This window comes from Callithrix jacchus, chromosome 11, assembly GCF_049354715.1.
Source record: "Callithrix jacchus isolate 240 chromosome 11, calJac240_pri, whole genome shotgun sequence".
NCBI lineage: Eukaryota > Metazoa > Chordata > Mammalia > Primates > Cebidae > Callithrix > Callithrix jacchus.
The window spans coordinates 100,111,955-100,136,766 of NC_133512.1; the positions used below are offsets into that span (position 1 = coordinate 100,111,955).

General features: G+C 36.7%; 1 protein-coding gene across 1 annotated transcript in view; it reads right to left on the reverse strand.

Moving 5' to 3' along the window:
• CNTNAP2 (contactin associated protein 2) overlaps positions 1-24,812 on the reverse strand; it is a 2,303,447-nt gene that overhangs the window by 789,909 nt on the left and 1,488,726 nt on the right. The window contains exon 14 of the mRNA XM_078343568.1: positions 9,648-9,848. Coding sequence (XP_078199694.1) covers positions 9,648-9,848 — 201 coding nt within the window. The remainder of the gene's footprint in view (positions 1-9,647; positions 9,849-24,812) is intronic.

The window sequence follows — 24,812 nt, forward strand, 5'->3', positions numbered from 1 at the left end:
TCCAGCTACAATGGCTGATATGGTTTGGCTGTGTCTGCACCCAAATCTTATCTTGAATTGTAGTTCCCACAATTCCCACATGTTGTGAGAGGGACCTGGTGTGAGGTGATTGAATCATAGGGGCAGGTGATTCCCAGGCTACTCTGATGGTACTGAATAAGTCTCACGAGTTCTGATGGTTTTATAAAAGGGAGTTTCCCTGAGCAAGCTTTCTTCTCCTGCCTGCCGCCATGTGAGACATGCCTTTCACCTTCCATCATGACTGTGAGGCCTCCCCAGCCATGTGGAACTGTGAGTCCATTAAATCTCTTTCTTTTACAAGTTGCTCAGTCTCAGGTACGTCTTTATCGGCAGCATGAAAATGGACTAATACAGTGCCTTCAGTTACGTTTATTCCTCTGAGTCCCATTTTGCAAAACAGAGATAATAAAATCGACTTTGCATAACTTTGAGAGTTAAATGAGATAAGTGTCTAGAATAGTATTGTTCAAGACATTTAATGAGAACTTCTGCCCTTCTCTTTAACTCCCTTCTGAAACAAGTGTTATTGTTCTTTACCAAAGCAAATTCTACACTCTTCTTTCTCTCCTCGGATCTATTATTTCTTTTCTGTCTTACATCTTTAATCTGAACCTCTCCAATGTCTCCTTCTCAGTTTATACATTTACTTATGACTCCATCATCCCTAAAAATATCAAACATTTCTAAAGCTTTACTCTTCCTTTGTCATCTGATTAAGCCGCTTTTCTACATTTAGCCATTCTTTTACCATCAACCTTTTGAAAACCTTCTCCTGCTCTGTCCTTTCCCAACTCCATTGACATGAAACTCTAGCAGCCTCCCAACAGATAATGACAGGTATGGCTTCCTCTCTAGGATGTCTCACCATTGACCACACCTCGGTTTTCTTGCTTTTGCTTATTTTTTACTTGCTTGTTTATTGTCAAATACTCATCTCCTTTAGCTTCCCCATTATAAGGCTTTCCTAACCAATTCTTTCTTTCTACTGTTCGATAACTTCAGTCCCTTTAGCTAGCTGTATCCTCTTCAATCCCCTTTTAAAATTAGCGTTTTTCTAATTTATTACCTACGTAGATGTCTAGAACCTGGGCATGATGGACGATAGTAAGATATGGCCCCTGTCTTCAAAGACCTTGTATTGTTTTAAGAAAGAGAACATTAAGACACTGGAAAATAATGAAGAGCAAGAAAAGCCAGGAATAGTCTATAATCAACTGCTAAGTGAAACAGGTTAGGCCCTAAGTGAAACAGGAGTTAAGAAAAAATGGTGATCACTGTGGGTAAGAATTGTAGAAGGTTTCATAAGGAAGCAAATAATTATAGTACCAGTATTTTTATTTTTTTGTTTGCCAGTTAATCTGTAAAAGAAGGGTGTCGCACTTTGGGAGGCCGAGGCGGGTGGATCACGAGGTCAAGAGATCGAGACCATCCTGGTCAACATGGTGAAACCCCGTCTCTACTAAAAAAAATATAAAAAATTAGCTGGGCATGGTGGCGCGTGCCTGTAATCCCAGCTGCTCAGGAGACTGAGGCAGGAGAATTGCCTGTACCTGGGAGGTGGAGGTTGCGGTGAGTCGAGATCGCGCCATTGCACTCCAGCCTGGGTCACACAAGCGAAACTCCATCTCAAAAAAAAAAAAAAAAAAAAAAAAAAGAAGGGTGTCCTCTTTTGTACTTTGAAATTGGCCTTTGAGTTTCTCCTTCTCTCTGACCCTTGTTTAAAAAAGTGAACGTAACATTCCATCCACAAATAAAATAACAAAATTAATATTTTTCTTTTTTCTGCATTCTTTTCTTTCTCCTCTCCTTACCTCTCTGAGTCATCTTAAGAATGCATTAAAACTATGCAAGAAGTCCACTTGATCTTTGGTCCTGAGCACATGGGAGGATTGTATTTCATCCTCCTCTGAAGTTAGGCCAGCAACACCTGTGACTTGCTTTGGTCCATCAAATGTGCACACACACGTGTTCCTTTCTTGCAAGAGTATTTAATTGTCTGCGCTTAAGTCTGCAGCCTCGTCTTCCCTTGCTTCAGTCATCATGCAGGTGCCATGAAATCAAGGTAGCCCAGGAAGCTGAAGCAATACAGAAGGCTTTGCATGCAGAAAAAAAACACAAAAACCAATTTCATTGCATAATTGAGATTGGTCAGTCTCGACTAAATGTTTTCTGATCTTTTAATATAAATACAAGAATGGAAAACATTAGGATTCTGATGACACTCATAGTTCTTTCATTTTATTTTAGTTGTAGAGTATGTTTAAGAAAATTTCAGTGGAAAAAATACTTCAATTCACAATTCATTAATGTTTTTGATGTCAGTTAAAACGATTTGATTCTATGCCATCAGCTATCACAGAGTACATAAAAATACATATTCCTAGTGCCATCACTTTGCAGGTTAAAGCTAAGTGACCACCAATTCTCCATTTTTTTTTCTTAGTAAACAAGGTAAGCCTTAGAACTGTTGGCCAGTTTTTCAAGTCAGAAATTTAAGTCACCCGTGAATTTTTTTTCCTCCTGTATCTGTAAGTAATCACAAGTCCTGTTTATTCCACCATCTACACTTAAAAACAAACAGAAAAACCCTAATCTCACACTCCAGTGGGGTCTCCCAGACATGCAGTCCCATGTGCACTCTGGTGACGTGGGGCCAACGGACTCTTCACACCACCTCTGCTTTCTCCACTCCAGTCTCCGTGGAACAGCCAGAACGTCCCCATCTGAAATCATTCCTTTTACATTCAAATCAACTCCTCTATGCAGAAACTCTGAATTAATCTTCAGTTTCCTTTTTCTGTCTCTCCCACCTTCAAGTTGTCTACTCCAATCATTCTGACCCCTCCCGTTTCCTTCAAATTAGTGTCCTTTGATCTCCATCTCTGAATTATTGACACACATGCTGACATCTCTTACCTAGAATACCTCTCTCTCTCTTTTTTTTTTTTGAAACAGAGTTTCGCTCCTTACTCAGGCTGGAGTGCAATGGCGCGATCTTGGCTCACGGTAACCTTCGCCTCCTGGGTTCAAGCAATTCTCCTGCCTCAGCCTCCTGAGTAGCTGGGATTACAGGCACACGCCATCATGCCCAGCTAATTTTTTGTATTTTTAGTAGAGACAGGGTTTCACCATGTTGACCAGGATGGTCTCGATCTCTTGACCTTGTGATCTACCTGTCTTGGCCTCCCAAAGTGCTGGGATTACAGGCTTGAGCCACCGATCCCGGCCCTCTCTTTTTATTTCTTAGTTAACTCATAAGAATCCTTCCCATATCAGCTTATAAGCCACACTTCTTGATACACAGGCAAAACTAAAAACGATTTGTTGATGTGCTATTCATTATTCCAGCTGAGGTTCTCAGCAACTCCTATCCATATTGTTGAAATAGTTGTTTACTCTTCTCCCTGCCATCCCTTTGTCCCCTTCTATTTCAGTGCCCAGCATGCAGATTCTAGTTGTCTGGGCGTGTAACATTACTAGATATAATTTTCTAATTTTACCCTTTAGTTATTACTATCTTCCTTGCTTGTCTCATTTAATTGTATTCTCCAATCTTAATACACGGACTGGGTACAATAATAAAGTAAATAAATAATATTTTGATTAATATACCGATTAGTCACAATACATTTAGTGGAAGTCTTTTATTGGAATTGAGTGATTTATCCATGTTGTCTTAAGAGTTAAATACCATAGTTTCTCACAATGCATAGCCAGCTGAAAATTCATTTGCTTGATAACTGCACCAAAGTCTAGAATTTTTTGCTAAAAATAGATTATATGTTACAATGCCAGAGTCATGTTTTCTTGCCTTTTCAAAGCCACTAAATCACAGTTTAGTGCCAGCAAGTATACTGAATTTATCATAACTTACTTTATAGGCAAAATTTGTGAGCGTAATTCAATCTTAATAGATACAAAAATCTAATAGTAAACTACCCAAAAGAATGTATAATTTATATTGCTTCTTTCAACAAAAGAATCAGTAAAAAGTATTATTTATGAGAACTAGATAACATTGAGAAAGTAAAAGAAGCAGGACAATGGAAACAAAACAGCACTAAATATAGTCGGAAAAAGAGGAAAGATAACTTTATACCTCTACAGTTAACTAAATCTTTCTATATGTAGGGAATCAATACTCCAGCAAAAAAATTCTTAATTAGAAAGTATAATCTGATTTGTAAAATAAATATATGACTACAATATATCTAAGATACATAAACAAACATTTTAAAGGCAGCGTAATAGATCTTGTCCAAACACAGAGAAACATTTTGGTTATCTGAAAGTATTAATACGGTTGACCAAGACTGCTCAAGTAGGATCTAATGGAACTCTCTCAGTGCCTGATTTATCTAATTCAATTTTGTGTGTGTGTGTGTGTGACAGAGTCTTGTTCTATCTCCCAGGTTGGAATGCAGTGACACAACATCAGCTCACTGCAACCTCTGCCTTCTAGGTTCGAATGGTTTTCCTGCATCAGCTTCCCAAATTGCTGGGATTACAGGTATGCACCACCTTGCCATCTAATTTTTTATATTTTTAGTAGAGAGAGGTTTTCGCCATGTTGGCCAGGCTGGTTTTGAATTCCCGACCTCAAGTGATTCATCTGGCTTGGCCTCTCAAAGTGCTGGGATTACAGGCCTGAACCACCATGCCTGGCCAAATTCAAGCACATTTCAATGTTCACTAACTTAGCCTTTCATAAGTTCAGGTGCTATTACGTTTACAAATCTGGGGATGTAAATACAAATCATGTAGACATCCTTTTGGATGATCATTAATGATTCTCTCTGTTTTGGCAGAACTAATTTTGTGATTCTCAAATCGGCGTGTCTCATTCCAAGAGGGATTTTCTATATAAAATAAAATAACTTTTATTTGTCTCATTTCTATGTCTTTTGTAAAGCTGAGGACAACTGAAATAATAGTTACATTGTGAGGATAGACATGACTATAAATACTGGCAAAATAATTATTTTTAAGTTGTTTTCATTTTTAAGTTTTGTAGTAATAAAAGAGATCACATTATAAGCCATATAGTATTATCCTTGTAAAAGTTGTAAGAAACTAATAATGGATAATTTTACATTTGCTAGCTAATGGTATGGTACAAACAAACATTTATCAAAATAGAAATGAGGTCCATATACCTATCAACTATTGATTATAAGTATCATTAGGAACTATAGAGCCCCAAATGAACTCTTGAGGGTAAAGCTCTTAAAATAAAAAATAACATTGTAAGTGCATAGCTATTACAAACTCATTTGATATTCATTTTAATTGAAATGACTATAATGAACATACTTTGCATTCGAACAGATGTCACAAGTACTACCACAGAAGTTCTAATATAATTCAGTCTTAGTTAAGAATGAGTAAATGAATATTTAAAATTGAATGTTACTATGAAGGAAAACAAAATACCCAATTACAGTAAACATTAGCTCCTTTAAAAAAAGCAAACTAAAGATTTTTATTAAATTGTATTCTTCCTTGTTTTGAAATATACAAAACATAATAATATAGGGAACTTGGTGTTTCAACCTCTCCTTTTCCTTACATCAGCTATTCTGCATTAGTAGGCCTGGAAGATGAAAATTGGGAGTGTAAAAAATGACTCAGAAGGGTGAGCCGAAATTCACTTTACGATATTTAGACTGGTATATCAAAAGGATTTAAAAATGTTATTACGCCAATTTATTTTAGCTGAAGGAGGTAATTATGTATGCCATTTTATTTCAATGGGTCAGACAAGCCCTAATATTCCCTTTAATTTTCTCCCACATGATGGTCTAACATCTTAAATTCCAACATGAGAAACCTTCATGCCATAAATTAAGGACAGTGTTTTCCAATGTGTGGTTCACAGAATTACCCAAGGATGTTTGGTAAAAGCAAATATTCTGGGGCCCCAACCAAGCTCTATCAAAGCCTGAGAGTAAGGCCATTCAATCCACATTTTGGCAAGCAACCTACACATTTTTTGACGCATACTCCTGCTTAAAACAACTGCCCCAAGGTTGGATGAGGCAACATTTAAAGCTATATATTATTCATTTCATTTACATCAGCAAACATTTGTTAAGTACAAATCCTATGTGAATCAAAGATGTGATATATATAGAATATCCAAACAGGCAAGAAGCTTATGAGAAACTGATCTTTAAAGTACAATTTATTATGTACAAGAGTAATCTACAAATGACTGGAAACCCAGTATCTGGATGTCTAGAATTACAAAGAAAATAGTATATTTACTGTTCAGATTAAACATTTACTCTTGATTTCAATTTAGCAATTTTTCTCCTGAAAGGGGTATCTGGAGTTTAAAGAAAAATATGTTTATCTCATCATTAGAAAATGCAACTAACATAGCGCTTAATAACAAGTTTATCCCATTTTTCCTGATGTCTTGTACATCTTACGTTTTGTAAAGGAGAGTGGTAAGTGTGTGAGGCTTCACGATGGCTGAGGGGAAGAGACAGGAATGTCGACGAGGGGGAAAGAAGCTGAACTGAAAGACCAGGAGCACTAAAGGTAAACTATTTTCCTACCTGCAGTCTAATTCTCCTGATACCTCAGCTGTAAGCTGAACATATTTGGAAGCCATATTGTGTTTTTAAATTACCAGAGCAAAATTCAAAAAGTGAAAGCTGACTTTGGAGTTTAATAAAAGAAAGAAAATAAGAACATAAAGCTGAGAGTATCAAGGTTCTTCTGCTGATTAGGAATTTGCCCCCACCTCCACCTCCACCCCAGGACTGAAGACTACTTAACGGGAATCTATGAAAAGAGCTTCAGTAAGGAGCATCTGGTCATGAAACAGTGAAGACAAGCTGATGAGGTTCACTAATGGCTCTTAACTGTCCTTGGTCTTCTACATATAGTCTTTATTTGACTTTTCCTAATGCTGGAAACAGAATCCAGTTAAAATACACATACACCCACAGCTATGAGAAGTGAAAGTAAATAGAAAAAAGAGTTGTGCTGGTTCTCAGCATGGTCTCTAGACCAGCAATATTAGTAGGGTCCCTAATACTTGGGACCCTACTGTATTAGACTCCTCAGGCTTCCATAACAAAATACCATAGATTGGGTGGCTTCAGTGACAAATTTACTTTCTCACAGTTCTGGAGGCTGGGAGGTCCCAGATCAAGGTGCTGGCTGATTGTGTTTCTGATAAGGGCTCTCTTCCTGGCTTACCAGTGGCTACCTTTTTGCTATGTCCTCACATGACCCAGAGAAAGACTTCTTTCTGTTTTTTCTCTTGAGGCCACCAATCCTATAGGATTAGGATACCACTATTATGACCTCATTTAATCTTAATTACTTCCTAGAAGCTGAATCTCCAAATATAGTCACTTTGGGGGTTAGGGCTTTAATAGGAATTTTGGAAGAACATACTTCAGTCCATAGCCCTCATTATAAATACAAATTCTCAAGCACCACCCGAGACCTAGGGAATGGGGCCCAGCAAACTCGGTTTTATTAACTCACCAGTTATCATAATGGCCATTAAAGCCTGAGAAGTACTGGCCCTCAGGATAAAGTCCCAACTCCAGGGAACAGCATTTACTGTCCTTCCCAGTCTACTCCCACCCTTCCTTTCCAACCTTATTTCTTAGAGGATACTCTGTCTAAAATTCTAGCACAAGGCTTTGCACATAGAAAGCACTCAGATTTTCACAATGTTGTAGGAGTTATTAAGAAATTATTTTAGGTGGATAGAGAGGAAAAGGGGTCCTTGGAAGGTTTTTGTTTCTTTTAAAGCAGCTCCAGAAACGTTTCTTGTCTAGCAGGAAAGTGCAGGGTCTCAGAGTCAGGCTGGCAAGCTTTGATATGCAAATGCAAGCCATTAGAAACTGGGTCCACCGAAACAGGGCAATTCCTTCCCTCCTCTTGCCCTTGCTCTCACTTGTACCTGGCAACATGGCCACCCCGACACAGCTCCACCTGGGTAGAGCATCATGGCACCCTTCATTTGCATATGAAAGGCTAGGGTGGGAGGGCCAGTTTTTGGCCGACTATGTGGTAAATAACATGCCTGGTCACACCAATCCTCTGAGCTCTATGCAAATCAGGTACTACCTCCTCCATCCTCCTCATAGAAGCAGCCGCTTTTCCAACACACACACGGTTTTCTCTCATTGGAATCCCCCCTCTCTGTCTTTGTATGGGAGAGCTGTTTTCTTCTTCCTGCCTTCTTTCGAGGTCGTTTTACCTAATTCGGCGTGAGAATAAGAACTCTAGTGTTCCTCCAGTCATTGGAGCCGTATTACTACTTGCTTATAACTCTTCTCTGTAAACTACTCCCTACAACACTGCTTTCAATTCATTGCTGTTTTGGGGCATCCAACAGCTCCTTGGTCTCTGACATAGCACAAAGTTGCTTAACATGAATTTAAAAAAAAATCAATACACTACTTACTACTTAATCATGTCCTTAAGTTTATCAAGCCCTATAAGTGCTTAGTATATTACCTCCTGAAATTCTCACCATCACCCTGAAGTAGGCATTATGATTTCTGTTTGACAGAAAAAGACACGGAAACTGAGGCTTAATATCAAAAGATCTATTGTACAATGTGGTAACAATAGTTAATAGCAATGTATTTATTGTATCATGAAAATTGTTAAGTGTGGATTTTAAGGACTTCATAAAAAATAATGAATATATGTAGCAAGACTAATATATGTTAGTCTGATTTAGCCATTCCACTATATATATATATATATATGTTTTAAAACGTGTTGTACACGATAGACATAGACAATTTTATTTGTCAATTAAGAGAAAATGTTAAAAAGAGGTCAATTAACTCCACCAAAGTCACGTACTTGGGAAGTTGTAAGGTTGGAAATTATGAACTCATGTTTCCTTTACTAGAAGCACATGTTTATTTCCACTGTGTTTTACTACAGACACAGAGATGCAGTTTTCTGACAACATCTCCAATTTACTGCCAAGATTCCCAGAGCATATGAGACTTGTTGCAGTAAAGTCATTTCCAGTATATCTTTTGGAACCTCTCTATTCTCCACGTACCTGACACGGTCTTTCACACACATATATGTGTGCTTACATGTGCACACCCACACACACTAGCACATCGCCAGAAGTTGGCCATCATGAAAAATAAATCCAGCTCGAGTTCTTGGAGTCAAACAGATACCATGAAGTGACTACTGGAAAGAAGGAGCTCTAAATTCTATTGCTATTCTATAATCTATTTGGCTGCAGACAACCTTTAGAATGCTTTCCTCTTTACCATAAAGATACCTGAAGATCTCGAAGGGAATTGCTTGAATGTTCACAGGGAGCTCTGATAAACTTTGTCCCACAGCCACTACTGATAATTAAGCACTAGAAACATATATGCATATAAAATTTTAAAATCCACAAGTTTAAAACAATGGACTACTTTTTCTTCAAAATCATTCTTCCTTAGCTTCATTCCCCAGAAAACAAGCCAAAGGATTCTATTTTACTTATTTACAGTTTCCTTCCCACTGAAGACTGGACTATAAGATAATGAACCACACCTGTTGGATTGTTTAGGTAATTCCAAGCACCAGCTGAGATAGTAATTAAAAGTAACATTCCATTCTCAGCCTACCTGGGGTGTTCAACAACCTTGACATCTTGCAGAAATAGGAGACATACTGCTCGCAGTACTCGGCGCTGTCAGTGATGGCACTTATCTGGTCCATGGAGGCACTGTAAACGAGCTGTGTCACTGAGTATTTTTCTGGGTTGTAGCCGACCACAGTCGTCTGCATCTGCAAGTCATGAGACACTATGGTCCACACTTTGTCCTCTGTGGGGAGAAAAACAACCGGGACCCTGGATCATTAGTATGCAAATACTTCTCCAAATGTCAGAAAATAATTGAGCTCCACTTAACTGGTCTTTTCACTGAGCTGGTATAGAACAGAGTTAAGGAGAGCTATCCTTAAAAAAACCCCTGCTCTTTTCTCATCCCTAAGTTCTTCTGAAGACAAAATAGGAAAGTAATATTTTTATTGAAAACAAACATATCTCCTGAAAACAAAACAAAACAAAAGTAGCTTCTTGTCTGGTTGGTGCTCTAACATCTACAGCGTTACATATCAGGCTCATTATGTTCCAACTTTTTCCTGACTTTGTGATCCACCATTCCCCCGGTGGAACAGGATTTTCTCTTTCCTAAATCAACTATGCTCCCTCTCAAGCTTCTGGGTCTTCTTACATGGTGTTTTCTCTAATCAGATTATGTATCCTCATCTTGTCAACAAATGTTCTTTTCACCCTGACCTTTTAGGCAGAATTAGACATTGCATTCTCTGCTATTGAAATGTTCTGTACATGTGGGATAAAGCAAGTGAGTAATTATCTTGGTGATTTTGACCCTGAAAATTTCAGTGCAAGAAAAGGAGCAGATATAAAATAGATAAGGTTAAATTAAAGCTTCATATACTTTTAAATTTTAGTTAGAAGCATCACTAAGAACCTAAGATAATGTTATCTAATTTTAAATGTGGCACATGTCTTGCCTCTGTGCCCTGAAAAAGCTCCTGTTAAACAAGGACTAACCTCATACACCAGACTGTCATCACTAAATACTATTTCCTCTAAGATAAAACTAGGATCCCTGGAGAAATGATGGCTTCCACAGTTGGAAATGTGCAAGATGAAAGAGGAGCCAGGAACATATCCCAGTAGAACAAAATAAGCAATTAGAGACTGAGGGCAGTTCAAAAACACTCAGGGCCAAAGAAGGGCCAACTTTAACATCAACAAGAATATTCTGCAATGGATTAAGGCATATTAAATATATTTAAATCCTCAAGTATATTAAAATTGTTTTTTAATAAAAGTTTAAATTTGGAATATGCTAGGTAAGATCTCTGCCTTTTAGCCAGATCCAAAGTTGCTTCCACATTTTTGGGTACCTTTACAGCAGCACCCCACTACCCAGTACCAATTTGCTGTATTAGTCTATTCTCATGCTGCTATGAAGAAATACCTGAGACTGGACAATTTACAAATTAAAGAGTTTTAATTGACTCACAGTTTCACATGGCTGAGGAGGCCTCAGGAAACTCACAATCATGATGCACAGCACCTCTTTACAGGGCAGCAATAGAGAAAACAAGAGCAAAGCAAAGATGGAAAGGCCCCTTATAAAACCATCAGATCTCATGAGAACTAACTTACTATCACAAGAACAGGCTTAGGAAAACCACCCTCATTATCCAACTATCTCCACCTGGTCCCTCCCATGACACAGAGTGGGGGTTATGGGAACTATAACTCAAGATAAGATTTGGATGGGGACACAGCCAAACCATATCAGGTGGTATCTAATTGTGGTTTTGATTTACATTTCTCTGATAATTAGTGACACTGAGCATTTTTTCATATGTTTCTTGGCCATTTGTGTATCTTTTTATAATTACTATTATATTTTAAGCAATCCAAATGCACGTCACTGATAGACTGGATAAAGAAAATGTGGCACATATACTCCATAGAATATTATGCAGCCATAAAAAACGATGAGTTTTCATGTCCTTTACAGGGACATGGATGAAGCTGGAAACCATCATTCCCAGCAAACTGACACAAGAACAGAAAACCAAACACTGCATGTTCTCACTCATAAGTGGGTGTTAAACAATGAGAGCACATGGACACAGGGAGGGGAACATCACACACTGGGGCCTATTGGGGGTGGGTGGGTAGGGGAGGGATAGCATTAGGAGAAATACTTAACATAGGTGACGGGGGGGATGGAGGCAGCAAACCACCATGGCATTTGTATATATATATATATATTTTTTTTTTTGAGAATTCTCTACTCATGCCCTTTCCTCACTGTTCGATGGGATTTTTTTTCTTGCTGATTTGCTTGAATTTCTTGTAGATTCTGGAGGATTAGTCCTTTTTCAGATACAGTTTGCAAAGATTCTCTCCCACTGTGGGTTGTCTCCTTACTCTGTTGATTTTATTTTGCTGTGCAGAAGCTTATAGTTTAATTGGGTCCCATTTATTTATCTTTGTTTTTGGTGCATTTGCTTTTGGATTCTTTGTCAAGAACTTTTTGCCTAAGCCAATGTTGAGAAGAACTTTTCTGATGTTATCTTCTAGAATGTTTATGGTTTCAGGACTTAGAGTTAAGTCTTTGATCAATCTTGGGTTGATTTTTTACAGAAGGTAAACAATGAGGATGCAGCTTCATTCTTCTACATGTGGCTTCCCAAAGCTCTCAGCACCATTTATTGAACTAGGGTATCCTTTTTCTACTTAATGTTTTTGTTTGCTTTGTCAAAGACCAGTTGGCTTTATTTCTGAATTCTCTATTCTGTTCCATTGATCTATATGACTATTTTTATAACTGTACCATTCTGTTTTGGTCACTGTAGCCTTGTAGTATAGTTTGAATTCAGGTAATGTGATGCCTCCAGATTTGTTCTTTTAGTTTAGACTTGGTTTGGTTATGCAAGCTTGTTTTTGATTTCATATGAACTTTAGGATTGTTTTTTATAGTTCTATGAAGAATCATGATGGTACTTTGATGGGAATTGCAATTTGTAGACTGATTTTGACAGTATGGTCATTTTCACAATATTGATTCTACCCATCCATGAGCACTGGGATATGTTTCCATTTGTTTCTGTCATTGATGATTTCTTTCAGCAGTGTTTTGTAGTTTACTTCGTAGAGATCTTTCATCTCCTTGGTTAGGTATAGTCCTAACTATTTTATTATTATTATTATTACTTGAAGCTGTTGTAGAAGGGATTGAGTTATTGATTTGTTTCTCAGCTTGTTATTGTTGGTGTATAGCAGTGCTACTAATTTATGTTGGTTTTGTATCACGAAACTTTACTAAATTAGTTTATCATATCTAGGAGTTTTTTGGATGAATCTTTAGGTTTTCTAGGTATATGATCATGCCATCTGTGAACAGTGAAATTTTAATTTCCTCTTTACAAATTTTGATGCCTTTATTTCTTTCTCTTGTCTGCTTGCTGTGGCTAAGACTTCCAGTACTATGTTAAATAGAAGTGGTGAGAGTGGGCATCTTCTTCTTACTACAGTTCTCAGGGGGAATGCTTTTAAGTTTTTCCCACTCAGTATAACATTGGCTGTGGGTTTATCATAGATGGCTTTTATTACCTTGAGGTATGTCCATTTTATGCCAATTTCCTGAAGTTTTTCATAATAAAAGGATGCTGGATTTTGTCAAATGCTTTTTCTGAACTATTGAGATACTCACATGATTTTTGTTATTAATTCTGTTTATGTGATGCATCGTATTTATTAAGTTGTGTACGTTAAATCATTCCTGCATCCCTGGTATAAAACCCACTGGATAAGAGTATATTATTTTTTTGGTATGCTGTGGATATTTGGTTAGCTATTAATTTGTTGAGGATTTTTGCATCTATGTTCATCCGCAATATTGGTCTGTAATTCTCCTTTTCTGTTATGTCCTTTCCCGGTTTTGGTATTAGGGCGATACTATATTCACAGAATGATTAGGGAGAATTCTCTCCTCTATCTTTTGGAATAGTTTCAGTAAGATTGGTACCAATTCTTCTTTGAATATCTGATAGAATATAGCTGTGAATCCACCTGGTTCTGGACTTTTTTGTTGGCAATTTTTATTACCGCTTCTTCAATTTCACTCCTTGTTTTTGGTCTGTTTAAAATCTTTATTTCTCCCTGATTTAATCTCAGGGGTTGTATATTTCCAGGAATTTATCCATCTACACTAGATTTTTAGTTTGTAAAGGTGTTCACAGTAGCCTTGAGTGATCTTTTATATTTCTGTGGTATTCATTGCAATGTGTTCTATTTCATTTCTAATTGAGCTTATTTGGATCTCCTTTTTTCTTGGTTAATCTTGCTAATGGTCTATCAATTCTGTTTATCTTTACAAAGAACCAGATTTTTTCATTTATCTTTTGTATTTTTTTTGTTTGCATTTCATTTGGTTCTGCTCGGTTCTTTGTTATTTCTTTTCTTCTGCTGGGTTTGCATTTGGTTTGTACTTGTTTCTCTAGTTCCTTGAGGTGTGACCTAGATTTTTTATTTGTGCTCTTGCAGACTTTTTGATGTAGGCATTTAATGCTATGAACTGTCCTCTTAGCACCACTTTTGCTGTATCCCAGAAGTTTTGTTAAGTTGTATCACTATTATCATTCAGATCCATTTTAAAATTTCATCTTGATTTCATTGTTCACCCAATGATCATACAGGAACAGGAAGAGGCGATATAATTTCCAGGTATTTGTACAGTTTTGAGAGTTTCTTTTGGAGTTAATTTCCTGTTTTACTAAACTGTGGTCTGAGAGAATACCTGATATATTTTTGATTTTCTTAAATTTATCAAGACTTGTTTTGTAACCTATCATATATGGTCTATCTTGGAGAACATTCTATGTGTTGAAGATGAGAATGTATATTCTGCAGTTGTTGGGTAGAATGTTCTGTAATTATCTGTTAAGTACATTTGTTCTAGAATATAGTTTATGTCTATTATTATTATTATTATTATTGAGACAGAGTTTCGCTCTTCTTGTCCAGGCTGGAGTGCAGTGGCACAATCTTGAATCATTATAACCTCCACCTTCAGGGTTCAAGTGATTCTCCTGCCTTAGCCTCCCAAGTAGCTGGGAATACCCACCTGTGCACCTGGCTAATTTTTTGTATTTTCAGTAGAGATGGGCCATGTTGGCCAAGCTGGTCTTGAACTTCTGATTTCAGATGATCCACCTGCCTCAGCCTCCCAATTGCTGGGATTACAGGCGTGAGCCACAGTACCTGAGCTATAGACATTATTTCTTTGTTGACTTTCTGTCTTTATGAACTGTCTAGTGCTGTCAGTGAAGTATTGAAGCCCCCACTGTTACTGTGTTGCCATCTGTCTCATTTCTTGGGTCTAGTAATAATTCTTTTATAAATTTGGGAGCTCCAGTGTTAGGTGCATATATGTTTAGAATTGTGGTATTTTTCTGTTGATCTATCTCAGGGTATTTGTATTTTGGAGAGTGTTATGTCGTTAGTTTTAATTTTGGGTAAAGAAAAGGCTTAAATCATGAATTAGTTACAATCAACAATACCAACTTATGTGACTCTGAGGGGTGGGGCTGTGAGCTCTTCATTTGTTTTTGATTCTGAAAAACTCTGCTTCCTGGCATCCAGGAGTTAGAGATTGAGCCTTTCATCTTCTTTCTCAAAACTAGTTTTTGATGCAATCTTTCATGGGAATAGTCACTTTTTAATTTTATTTAATAAATTGCATTGCCAGAATCACCAAGGGGGGGGGAAAAACATCTTTAGCTTAAGTTTATGTGAGTCCTCATGTGTTAGGTGAGTCTCTTGAAGACAGTAGATATTTGGCTAATGGATTTTTATCCATTCTGCCATTCTGTATCTTTTAATTGGAGGATTTAGGCCATTTACATTCAACATTGGTAGTGATCCAACCGCCTTGGCCTCCCAAAGTGCTGGGATTTCAGGCATGAGCCACCGTGCCTGGCATGCTTTTCTTGTTGGCAGAGTTTTTATTATGGGGGGCTTTGTTCTTGTTACTTGTTATTCATTTCTTCAGGTTTTGGATTTCTTCCTGGATAAATCTTATAGGTTGTATGTGTCTAGAAATTTGTCTGTTTCTCCTAGCTTTTCCAATTTATTGGCATATAGTTGCTGATTGTAGCCATTAATACTCCTTTTGATTTCTGTAGTATCAGTTGTAATATCTCCTTTCTCATCTCCAATTTTATTTATTTGAATCTTTTATTCATAGTCTAGCTAAAAGTTTGTCAATTTTGTTTAACTGCAAAACACCAATTTTTTGTTTCATTGGTCTTTTGTATTGTTTTCATTTCAATTTTATGTATATATGCTGTGATCTTTATCATTTCTTTCTTTTACTAATTTTAAGTTTGGTTTGCTCTTGCTTTTCTAGTTCTTTACACTGTATTACTAGGTTGTTTATTTGAAGTTGTTCTTCTTATTTGATGTTGGCAGTTATAGCTATAAGCTTCCCTCTTAGTACTGCTTTTATTGTATCATGTAGATTGTGGTATGCTGTGTTTCCATTATCATTTGTTTCAAGACATTTTTCTTTTTCTTTTTTTTTCAAGACATTTTTCAATTTCCTTCTTAATGTACTCATTGGCCCATTTGGCAATATATTAATTTTCCTGTATTTGTAGAGTGTCAAAAATTCCTTGTTGTTAATTTCTAGTTTTATTCCATTGTGGTCAAAGAATATGCTTAATATTATTTTAATTTTTTGAATGTTTAAAGTCTCATTTTGTGACCTAACATATGGTCTATCCTTGAGAATTATCCACATACTGAGGAAAAGAATGTGTGATCTGCAGCCTTTGGATGAAATGTTCTGTAAATATGTGTTAAATCCATTCAGTCTACAGTTCAGATTAAGTCTGATGTTTCTTTGTTGATTATCTGTCCAGAAGATCTGTACAGTGCTGAAGGGGGGTGTTGAATTCCTCAGCTATTATGGTATTGGGGCCCAATTCTTCCTTTAGCTCTAATAATATTTGTTTTACATATCTGGACACTCCAGTGTTGAATGCATATGTATTTAAAACTGTTACATCCTCTTGCTGAAATTACCCCTTTATCATTATACAGGGACCCTTGTCTCTTATTACAGTTTTGTCATGGAATCTAATTTGTCTGATTTAAGTATAGCTACTCTTTTTCTTTTTTGGCTTCTATTGGCATGGAATATATCTTTTTCCAACCCTTTATTTTCAGTCTATGTGTCTCTTTATAGGTGAAGTGTGTTTCTTGTAGGCAACAGATCATTGAGTTTTTCTTTTTCCTCTATTCAGCTACTGTATGTCTTTTAATTGGAGAGTTTAGTTCATTTATATTCAATGTTGTTATTGATAAGTAGGAAGACTTTTGCCATGTTGTTACTAGTTTTTTTTTTTTTTTTTTTGGTATTTTCTTCCTTCCTGTCTTTCTTTAGTGAAGGTGGTATAATTTAGTTTCTTACTTTTTATTTTCTGTGCATGCATTTTATGTTTTTTGGTTTGTAATTACCATGTAGCTTTTAAATACTATCTTATAACCCATTCTTTTAAGTTGATAATGACTAACACTGTTTGCATAAACAAACAAGCAAAAGTAATAAAATCTCTATGTTTTACCTTTATCCTTCTGCTTTTTAATGGTTTTTTGTTTCTATTTATATCTTATTGTACTCTATGTCTTCAAAAATTGTTATAGTTATTATTTTTGATTGGTCCATCATTTAGTCTTTTTACTTAGAATCAGTATTTTACACCTCAGTTACTAGACTATAATATTCCATGTTTTTCTGTGTACTCAATACCACTAGTGAGTTCGTACTTTCAGGTGATTTCTTATTGCTCATTAATATCCTTTTCTTTCTGACTGAAGTACTCCCTTTAACATTTCTCAGAGGACAGGTCTGGTGTTGATAAAATCTCTAAGCTTCTGTTTGTGTAGGAAAGTCTTTATTTCTCATTCATATTTGAATAATATTTTCACCAGATATATTATTTTAGGGTAAAAGTTCTTTTTATTTTCAGCACCTTAAATATGTCATGCCACTCTCTCCTGGTCTGTAAGGATTCAACTGAAAAGACTGCTGCAAGACATACCGGAGCTCCATTGCCTACTATTTATTTCTTTTCTCCTATTGCTTTTAGAATCCTTTCTTTATCCTTGACCTTTTGGAATTTGATTATTAAATGCCTTGAGCTAGTCTTCTTTGGGTTAAATCTGCTTAGTGTTTCATAACCTTCTTGTACTTGAATATAGATATCTATCCCTAGTATTTTTTTGTTATTACACTTTGAAGGAACTGTCTACCTCTTCTCTTTTTCCACCTCCTCTTTAAGGCCTATAACTCTTAGATTTCCCTTTTGGGGCTACTTTCTAGATCCTGTAGATGGGCTTCATTTTTAAAAATTATTATTTCCTCTTTTGTTTTCGTTGACTATATATTTTCAAATAACCTGTCTTCAAGCTTACTAATTCCTCTGCGTGATCACTTGTGCTATTATAAGACTCTGATGCATTCTTCAGTATGCCAATTACCTTTTTCAACTCCAGAATTTCTGCTTGATTCTTTTAGTTAAAATAATTAAAAATAGATTAATAATTCTAGGATAGGCCAGGCGCGGTGGCTCAAGCCTGTAATCACAGCACTTTGGGAGGCTGAGGCAGGTGGATCACAAGGTCAAGAGATCGAGACCATCCCGGTCAACATGGTGAAACCCCGTCACTACTAAAAATACAAAAAATTAGCTGGGCATGGTGGCGTGTGCCTGTAATCCCAGCTACTCAGGAGGCTGAGGCAGGAGAATTTCCTGAACCCAGGAGGCGGAGTTTGCGGTGAGCCAAGATCACACCATTGCACTCCAGCCTGGGTAACAAGAGCGAAACTCTGTCTCAAAAAAAAAAATAATAATAATTCTAGGATATATAACTAGTATTTTTAATTGATATATAATTACTTTAATCTCTTTGTTAAATTTACCTGATAGAATTCTGAATTCCTTCTCTGCTTTATCTTGAATTTGAGTTTACTCAAAACAGCTATTTTGAATTCTCTGTCTGAAAAGTCACCTATCTCTGTTTCACTAGAATTGGTTCCTGGTACCTTATATAATTCATTTTGTGAAGTCATGTTTTCCTGGATGGTGATGATACTAGTAGATGCTCTTGGGTGTCTGGGCATTAAAAAGCTAGGTATTTATTGTCGTCTTCACTGTTTCAGCTTGTTTGTCCCCATCCTTCTTGGGAAGGCTTTCCAGATATTCAAAAGGACTTGGGTATCGTGATCTAAGCTGTAACAGCTTTAAGGCACACTGCAAGGCCAGTAATGCTGTGGTTCTTGCAGAGTCATAGACATACCACCTTGATGGTCTTGGATAACATGTGGAAGAATTCTCTGGATTACTGGGTGAAAACTCTAGTTTGCTTTCTTCTTCCTCCCACACAAATGGAGTGTCTCTCTCTGTACTAAGCCACTTAATGCTGGGGGTGGAGTGACACAAGTACCCCTTGGCTGCCACCACTAAGACTGTGCTGGGTCAGACCTGAAGCTGGCGCAGCACTGGGTGTTGCCCAAGGCCTGCTGTAACCACTCCCTGTCTACTGCCTGTGTTTGTTCAAGGTCCTGGGGTTCTACAGTCAGCAGGTGGCAAACCAGCCAGGCCTGTGTTCTTCCCTTCAGGTGATGAGTTACCCTAGGTCCTAGGTGTGTCCAGAGTTGCCATCCTCCAGGAATCAGGGACTAGAGTCAAAAACCTCAGAACTCCACCTTGCATTCTATTGTACTGTGGCTGAGCTGGCAGTCAAACCACAAGATGCAGTCCTTCCCACTCCTCTCTCCTTTCCAAAGGCAAAAAGCATCACCCTGTGGTACCACCACCACAGGCCAGAGAGAGTATTGCTAGAGTACCTCCAGTGTTCCCTTAAGGCCCAAGGGCTCTCACGTCTGTGATGAAGACTGCCTGGTCTGGGACTCAACCTTTAGGGCAGTGGAAGAGCCATTAAATCTTTTTTTTTTTTTTTTTTTTTTTTTTGAGACGGAGTCTTGCTCTGTCACCAGGCTGGAGTGCAGTGGCACAATCATGGATCACCGCAACCTCCACCTCCCAGGTTTAAGCGATTCTCCTGCCTCAGCCTCACAGATATCTGGGACTACAGGATATCAACAACTTTCCATGTGCCTAACATCTAGAACAAAATGGGTATTTACACTGTATAGGTTTTCCTTTGCTAGTATCATAAGTAGAAAAGTTAAGACTCTTATTCCCATATTTAGTGTGTCTATATAGTATGTGTTATCGCTTATGTGTATAATGTAAACAGAAACTACTGTGTGAACAGCAAAGTTTAAATTTCTAAGTTTCATTTCACAAAGAAGCCAGTGATGAACTAATGCTTTTAAAATACTGCCCTTGGATTACTATGTTATGAAAACGTCTTGTGGAACTACTGAGAATTTGGTCTCTGTCTCATCATGTAATCACCTATTTTTAATTGTCACATTGTATTTTGTTGTAAATACTGCTGATTTAATGGTATATTTGAAACACTGGGCAGATATGGAACATACTCTGGAGACCTGTTTCTGTCCCTGGCAATAACGGGCCCTCAAGATTAACCACTGTAGTTATGTTGACATGAGCACATTAGAAATGTCCCTCTGCTGCCTACACCACTGACCCCATATTCTCAACCTATCTGTAATCCTCAAGTAATTCACTTCTCAAGAACTCAATTCCTTGCATGGCTGGAGCTCTGGCCAGGAACTGATAAAGCCAGAAAACGACCAGTGGAAAAAAGCAAAAACAATTCCTTCCAGAATGTAACCAGTTTCTTAATTATATATTTACAGCTGTTCCCTGATTCCTTCCTCTGTTATTTATATACAGTCTGAAGTTCACACTAAAGAGCATGTCTAAATATAGCACATTTTAATAAAAGTCTGAGCTGAATCTAATGGACAATTTTTTGTGTGTGTCCAGTACACAGTATTTGCAGCTAAGTATTATTTTTGCTTTTCAGACAATATGCAATTTGTTGATCAGAGAGCTTTTTTTCCACCTTTTTCATATTTGTTTGGAAATTATCCTTTTTTGAAAAAAGAAATATTACATCATAAACTTTCTAAAATAAAATGGGCAGATAAATCTTGCTAGACTGGGTGTGGCCAACATACAATGTGTAGTCTGAATTCCTTAGCTGCCTTATCATCTACTGTAGCTACTTTTCACAGGTGATATTGGATCTTTCTAGGTCAAATCTCACAGCAACACAGTAGGTGGTAACCTATGACATATTCTTCAGTTAAGATTTATTATATTGCATGTAAGCTTTTGCCTGCTCAATAAAACTAATAAATTCCATTTTCTAAATCTTTAAATTTCTCCTGCATCTTAGCAATTGTATCCTAATAATTTTGTCTCTTTTCTTTGGGCATAAAAGTGTTAATGCTATTATTCTGATTCAATCCACCAACATTTGAACATGAACTATGAGCAAGATGTGAGCTAGGATTTCTCATTAAATGCCATAGCGTCAGTAAGAGTTGTTTTTTTCAAAACTTAAAACTTTGCAGTCTTATAGAAGCATGTATCCAGAGGAAACAAGCCTACCACTTAAAGGAAGCTATGTTCTTATGTGAAAATTTTGATTATCAAATAATATCAAAATAATGTCATCTTAGCACCCACCTTGACTTTCTGCTAGTAGAAAATAAGAAACTAAGTCTTAGGAGAAATAAGTGGGTTATACCAAATAATACTAACAGTTAGTGGCAAAATAATAGAAATGTGTCCTCCTAATTCTGGACTGAGTGTGTTTTTACTTTACTACACTGTATCTCTTTGACCCAGTGGTGTTATGCTTGGTGAAACATCAAAATTTTCTTGTCTTTTCCACAGCGCTGCACTCATTTTGGGTGGTGAGGGGCAATATATAGATACTATTTGAGATTTTAAAACATGGCAAAAATGTATAACCTATTCCATCAAAAATGTCCTAAGTTGGTAATAAAATGTAATCATTCATGCGTCCACAAACCATTTATTAAGTTCCTGATCTGATCTAGTAGTGCTAGGCTCTGAGGACACAGAGATGAAAAACACTTGTTTTCCTGTTCTCTGTGAGCTTATGGTCCAGTGGCAGTTAGAGGACATTAAACTCAAGACTACAAATTAGAAACAAGTGCTAAAATGGAGATATATCGTGAGTCCAAATAAAAGGTCCATATAACCCAGCTTGAGAAAGCTGTGGAGCAACCTGATGACACAGCATTTGTTGTGAACCACGACAGATGAATGGGGATGTGCCGCATGAAGCAAGAGAAGGTGGTAAGAACAATTTTATTCTTATTTCTCAGCACACACACCATGGAGACCACAGGAATTCTGTAAATAGAAATGAAGGATCTGGATGAATCAGAAATGAAAAGTTCTGCAAGAGGGACCTATAAGATGGCAGCATAGGTTGAAAGGCCTAGCACATCATCATAGGTGTGGCTGTCAAAAACTGGTGGAGATAAATGGTTAATTCATATTTTAAAAATCATTTCTTCAAACTCAGGAATGTCTTCAATAGGCATTTATTGAAAAGATATATCTAGTTACTCAAAATATGCCTCCATTTATCTGAGTTCTAGATTTATAGCAATGAAAAATACATAAAATCTGTTATGTCAGGCAACTTATAGTCTAGTTTCAACTGTGGAAAGCAGAAAACAAATAAATAACTAAAACGTTTATTTTACTTACTTATATCTCCTATGATAAAAAGCTTAGTAAGGGGAAAGAGAATGATTGAGGAGCGAGAGAGACCATTTCAGGCAGATTGATAAGGGAAAGCCCTAATATTTGAGCAAATTTCCGAGTGATGCAAAGATCAGTGGGAAGAGTAATCTAGGCTGAGCTAATGGCAAATGTGAAGACCACGAGGCAGGAATAATCTGGCAGGTTGTTTTGACAGGATAGAATAAAGAGAGAAAAAAGTAGGAAATGATGGAAGACAAAAAGGCAGGGAACAGATATTGTCATTTCTTGCGAGGCATATTAAAGACTTCGGATTTTATCTTACATGCTATGGAAAGCCACAGTAAAGAGTTAAGCGGTAGTGTGATTGGATTGATTGATGTGTTCTAGGTGTAGTTCTCACTCAAGTGTGGTCAATAATGAGCAGGGCAAGAATGAAAGCACAGAGATGACTTGTGAACTGCTGCTTTAGCTCATGGGAGATGGTCACTTGGACTTTGGATGGTAGCAGTGGAGGTGATGGAGAAGTGGAAGTTAAATATATCATTTAAAGATACAGCCAGAAAGATCTGGTAATGTTTTGGATGAGACATATCAGGGGAAAAAAATGAAACAAGGATTATTGTGAGGATTTTGGACTGAATATTTACCCAGGCAAATGATTGTACCATTTACCAAGGTGGGAGGAATTGTGGGAAATAGAAGGAGCCAACAAGGAGATCAAGATTAGCTAGAGAAGGAGGTGGGAGTAAAAACAGAGAAAGCCATGTGATCAGTTTCAACAGAAAGTGACTCATCAATGGACTTAAGTGGTGTTTTAATGTTAAGTAAAATGAGGACTAAATTAATTATTGAATTTATCAAAAGTATGGGTAATATGATCGTCTCAAGATGCTTTCCAGGGACCAATGTGAAAGAAAGACTAATTAGATCAGTTTTGAAGGGATAGTAGGAAGAAAAAGAAAGATTTTTCTTTCAAGCCATTTCTTTCATCAAAAGGTAAATGATGAGAATAGATTTTGTTTATTTTTAAAAAGGCAATCATTACAATGTATTTGTATGCTGATAAGAATGATCCAATAAAGATGGGTTTGCCAATAATATTTATCAACTATGGCTTTACAGAGAAATGTGTCTATGGTTCGTTGAATTTACTGCCTCAGTTATGTTATATATCCTGATTATCAGGATAGATAAATTATATCTTATTGAATTCTTCTTTTTAAATAGTTTTGTTTTTTTTTTTAAACAGGTTCTCACTATGTTGCCGAAGCTGGTTTTGAACTCTTCCCACCTCAGCCACCCAAAGTGCTGGGATTACAGGCATGAAGCACAATGCCTGGCCAATTCTTTTGTGAAGACATAGTCTCATTTATTTTTCCTTTTGAGACAGGGTCTTGCTCCTCTCTTTCACCCAAGCTGGAGTGCTGCAGTTTGATTATAGCTTACGGCAGCATAAACCTCCTGGGCTCAAGTGATCCTTCCACCTTAGCCTCCAAAGTAGCTGAGACTACAGGAATGCACCACTAAATCTGGCTTTTTCTTTTTTTTTGGTAGAGATGGATGTCTCCCTATATTGCCTATGCTGGTAGGCTGGTCTTGAATTCCTAGCTTCTAGCAATCCTTGTGTCTTGGCCTCCCAAAGTACTGAGATTAGAGGTATAAACCACCACACGTGGCTTGAATTCTTAATTTTAGAAATTTGGGTTATTCAAGTTTGGTTTATACTTGTAGTATTTAGACTATTCAGTGAGCTGAGATTACACACTGCACTCCAGCCTGGTGACAGAGTGAGACTCCGTGTTAAAAAAAAATAATTAATGTAATATGTTACATTAAGAAAATACACTGGAAATAATGGAGAATAATTTCAACAAAATTGGCTACATAGAAATAAACTGTAATTCCCCTATATGTGTGTAAAAAAAAATTAGGAATAAAAGATCTTTAACATAATAGAAGGTTCAAATAATTAGTCACAAGATATTAGAATCTTTTCTTTCATCAGAAAGAGGAATGCTTGTAGTCACCATTCCTATTCAACATTGTCTTGGGGTCTTAGTCATGAGAATAAGGTAAAACAAAATAATAATCATCATCCTAAGAATTGGAGAGAAGATAGAGAGCTGATACATTTTCAACCCTATTAGGAAAGTCTGCAGCTTGATAAAGATTATTCAATGTAAGAGCAATATACAAAAATCAATTATATTTCCAATAACAACTAATGAGAAAATACAAGATTTTACCAATATAACATGATATAATAAAATAAAATCTCACAAAATATATGCAAGATCTTTATGAGGAGAAATTTAAAACTGCAATGAATAATATGAAAGAAGAATCTCATGAAAAAATATTCCATATTCAAGGATTGGAAGAATCAATAACATAGCCTGTAAATTAATTCCATTTTCAATCATTATCCTAATAATTTGTATGTGTACATAAATGTAATTGAACAACTGGTTTAACAATTTGTA